The sequence below is a fragment of the Bison bison genome, unplaced genomic scaffold, assembly GCF_000754665.1.
Source record: "Bison bison bison isolate TAMUID 2011002044 unplaced genomic scaffold, Bison_UMD1.0 scf7180017845482, whole genome shotgun sequence".
In the NCBI taxonomy this organism is placed as follows: domain Eukaryota; kingdom Metazoa; phylum Chordata; class Mammalia; order Artiodactyla; family Bovidae; genus Bison; species Bison bison.
In genome coordinates, this window is record NW_011476055.1 from 151835 (window position 1) to 154677 (window position 2843).

The following is a 2843-nucleotide window of genomic DNA, read 5'->3' on the forward strand; positions in this document are numbered from 1 at the left end:
CTGGAAGAAGCACAAGCTGGAATCAAGATTGCCAGGAGAAATATCAATAACCTCAGATATGCAAATGACACCACCCTTATGGCAGAAAGTGAAGAACGGAAGAGCCTCTTGATGAACGTGAAAGAGGAGAGTGAAAAAGCTGGCTTAAAGCTCAACATTCAGAAAACGAAGATCATGGCATCTGGTCCCATCACTTCATGGCAAACAGGGAAACAATGGAAACTGACAGACACTTATTTTGGGGGGCTCCAAAATCAGTGCAGATGGTGACTGCAGCCATGAAATTAAAAGACACTTGCTCCTTCGAAGAAAAGTTATGACCAACCTAGACAGCATATTAAAAGACATTACTTTGCCAACAAAGGTCCATCTAGTCAAGGCTATGATTTTTCTAGTGGTCATGTATGGGTGTGAGAGTTAGACTATAAAGAAAGCTGAGTGTAGAAGAACTGATGCTTTTGAACTGTGGTGTTGGAGAAGACTCTTGAGAGTCCCTTGGACTGCAAGGAAATCCAACCAGTCCATCCCAAAGGAAATCAGTCCTGAATATTCATTGGAAGGACTAATGCTGAAGCTGAAACGCCAATACTTTGGCCACCTGATGCAAAGAACTGACTTCACTGGAAGACTCTGATGCTGGGAAAGATTGAAGGTGGGAGGAGAAGGGGATGACAGAGGATGAGATGGTTGGATGGCATCACCGACTCAATGGATATGAGTTTGAGTAAACTCTGGTAGTCAGTGATGGACAGGAAGGCCTGGCATGCTGCAGTACATGGGGTTGCAAAGGGTCAGACATGACTGAGCAACTGAACTGAACTGATTCCTTGTTAAGTCTTCCATTTTCTACCCAGAGCTGAAAATTTAGATTTAAAAAAAAAAATCACTATATTTGAAGTAACACCAAAAATCAGGAGGAAAGATTTTCCTTTACAAGTGATTCAATGGAGGGTTTTATAGAAATACTCATCTCCCATTTGTCCCATTGAACCCTCTGCCATACCATTCAAGAAATACAAGAATCACAGACAATGGGGCTTCAGGTACAGTGAGTTTATGCCCAGATCTTGGCCAACATTGGAGACTAGGGGTGAGAAAAGAAGACAATTACCTTTCAGGGAGTGCAAATTCAGTAACAAGATTGAGAGAATAACTTAGAGTGAGTCAACAATTAGCTCTTTAGTCCAAGAGAGCTGTTTAATAACTAAATGAGCTGCACTGCTTTCCTCCAGCCCAGGGCTTGTCTTCTGAATTTGTCCCTTATCATCTCAGTCCTGTGTCCCTCTTGTCTAAGTTCCCTTCCTTTACCCTCTGCCAAAACTGTCTTTTCGGAGTGAGTGGCAATGAAAATAGAGAGCATGGATTTTCCAAGAGGTATCTAAGGAATTTTGTGACTTACCAATTGTTGTTTTGGAGTGCGTGGATGTGTATTAAAAAAAAAAAAAAAGTAAGTCAAAAACAGTCCCAAGCTTCTGGGAGGAGGATTGGATAAAGTTAACATTTTTTGAAATGGGAACACTTAATGGATAAGAAGTTAGGAACTGAGTTTTGGACCTATTTTAGATACCCTGCTCATGGTCAAACTGTTGTATAGTAACAACAGCTTCGGGCTTCCCAAGTGGCTCAGGGTAAAGAATTCGCCTGCCAAGCACGAGATGCGGGTTCCATCCCTACGTGGGGAAGATCCTCTGGAGAAGGAAACGGCAACCCACTCCAGTATTCTTGTCTGGAGAATCCCATTGTCAGGGGAGCCTGACAGGCTACAGTCCATGGGGCAGCAAGAGTCGGACACGACTTAGCGACTAAATAAAAACAATAAGCTTTAGCTGAGTGCTCACTGCTGCAAAGCAATATGCAAACATATCGCTTTGAGGTAAGTTAGCGATTTATCTAAAACACCAAACCCCTATGACCAGGTTACTATTGGTCCCTATAAATGAAACTAGCTACAAAGCTCCAAAAAGTCAAATAACTTACCCAGTTTCTTCATGGTAGTGCAGGAACTCAAACCCAGCCGGTTTCATTTCAAAACATAAAAAAAAAATTGTGAAGTCAAGTTGCCTCCATACCTCTGAACACCCTCAACTGAGGTGCCAAGGAAGCCATTTTCAGTCTAGTTTACTTCATTTCAACTCCTCCATTTACCGGACTTTCGGAACACAATTTCCTTTCCTCTTCCCACCCACCTTCCCAAATTGGGGAGAAGGTTCCTAAGCCCCTCACCGCTTCAGTGTTACATTCAGAGTACTCACCATGGCAAAAAATACACGAAGAAAAACCATATCACGTCGAAGAGGATGAAGAGCCAGAGATCCAACCAATAGGAGTGTTTGGGAGACACAGCAGCCCCGGACTGAGACCGCACTTCGTGATTTTGCTGCTGCCTCTCGGCTTCACCGAAGCCTCGCCGCTCTCGGGGGCCGTCCCGACCACCTTCTGAGGCCGCGTCCACCTCCATTTCGCACCAGTAGCCGCGCCAGAATCCTAGCACCTGAAATGCCTCAGATCCCGCACTTCCGCGTTCAGCTTGCGAAAAAGTGGACAGAGGCCAACCCCACGCACATGCGCATTTCCGCGCCTGGGAAACGGCGCTCGGCCCGTCCCTCCCAGTGCGCAGGCGCCGTCCGCTGCATTCGTGACTGCGGGCAGGGAGTGCAGCTTCCGTCCGCCAGCGGAAGCAGAGAAGGCCACCCGCCCTGCAGCGCCCGGGATGGAAGCTGGTTTTTCAGGTTTCGCTAGGAGAAATAACTCGGTGGCTGGACCAGAAGTTACTCAGGTCCCGTTCCTGACAGGTGATGGATTCCACCTTGGAACAGCCCATAGTCACCTCTCCTTATCCCTGT

The 2843-nt window shown here is 46.1% G+C and overlaps 1 protein-coding gene across 1 annotated transcript in view; it reads right to left on the reverse strand.

Moving 5' to 3' along the window:
- The window catches only part of LOC104985011 (chromosome unknown open reading frame, human C4orf3), a 6418-nt gene extending 3841 nt beyond the window's left edge, over nt 1–2577 (reverse strand). The window contains exon 1 of the mRNA XM_010835003.1: nt 2253–2577. Within this exon, the coding sequence (XP_010833305.1) occupies nt 2253–2458 (206 nt within the window). The 5' untranslated portion in view covers nt 2459–2577. The remainder of the gene's footprint in view (nt 1–2252) is intronic.
- Between the last annotated feature and the right edge of the window lie 266 nt (nt 2578–2843).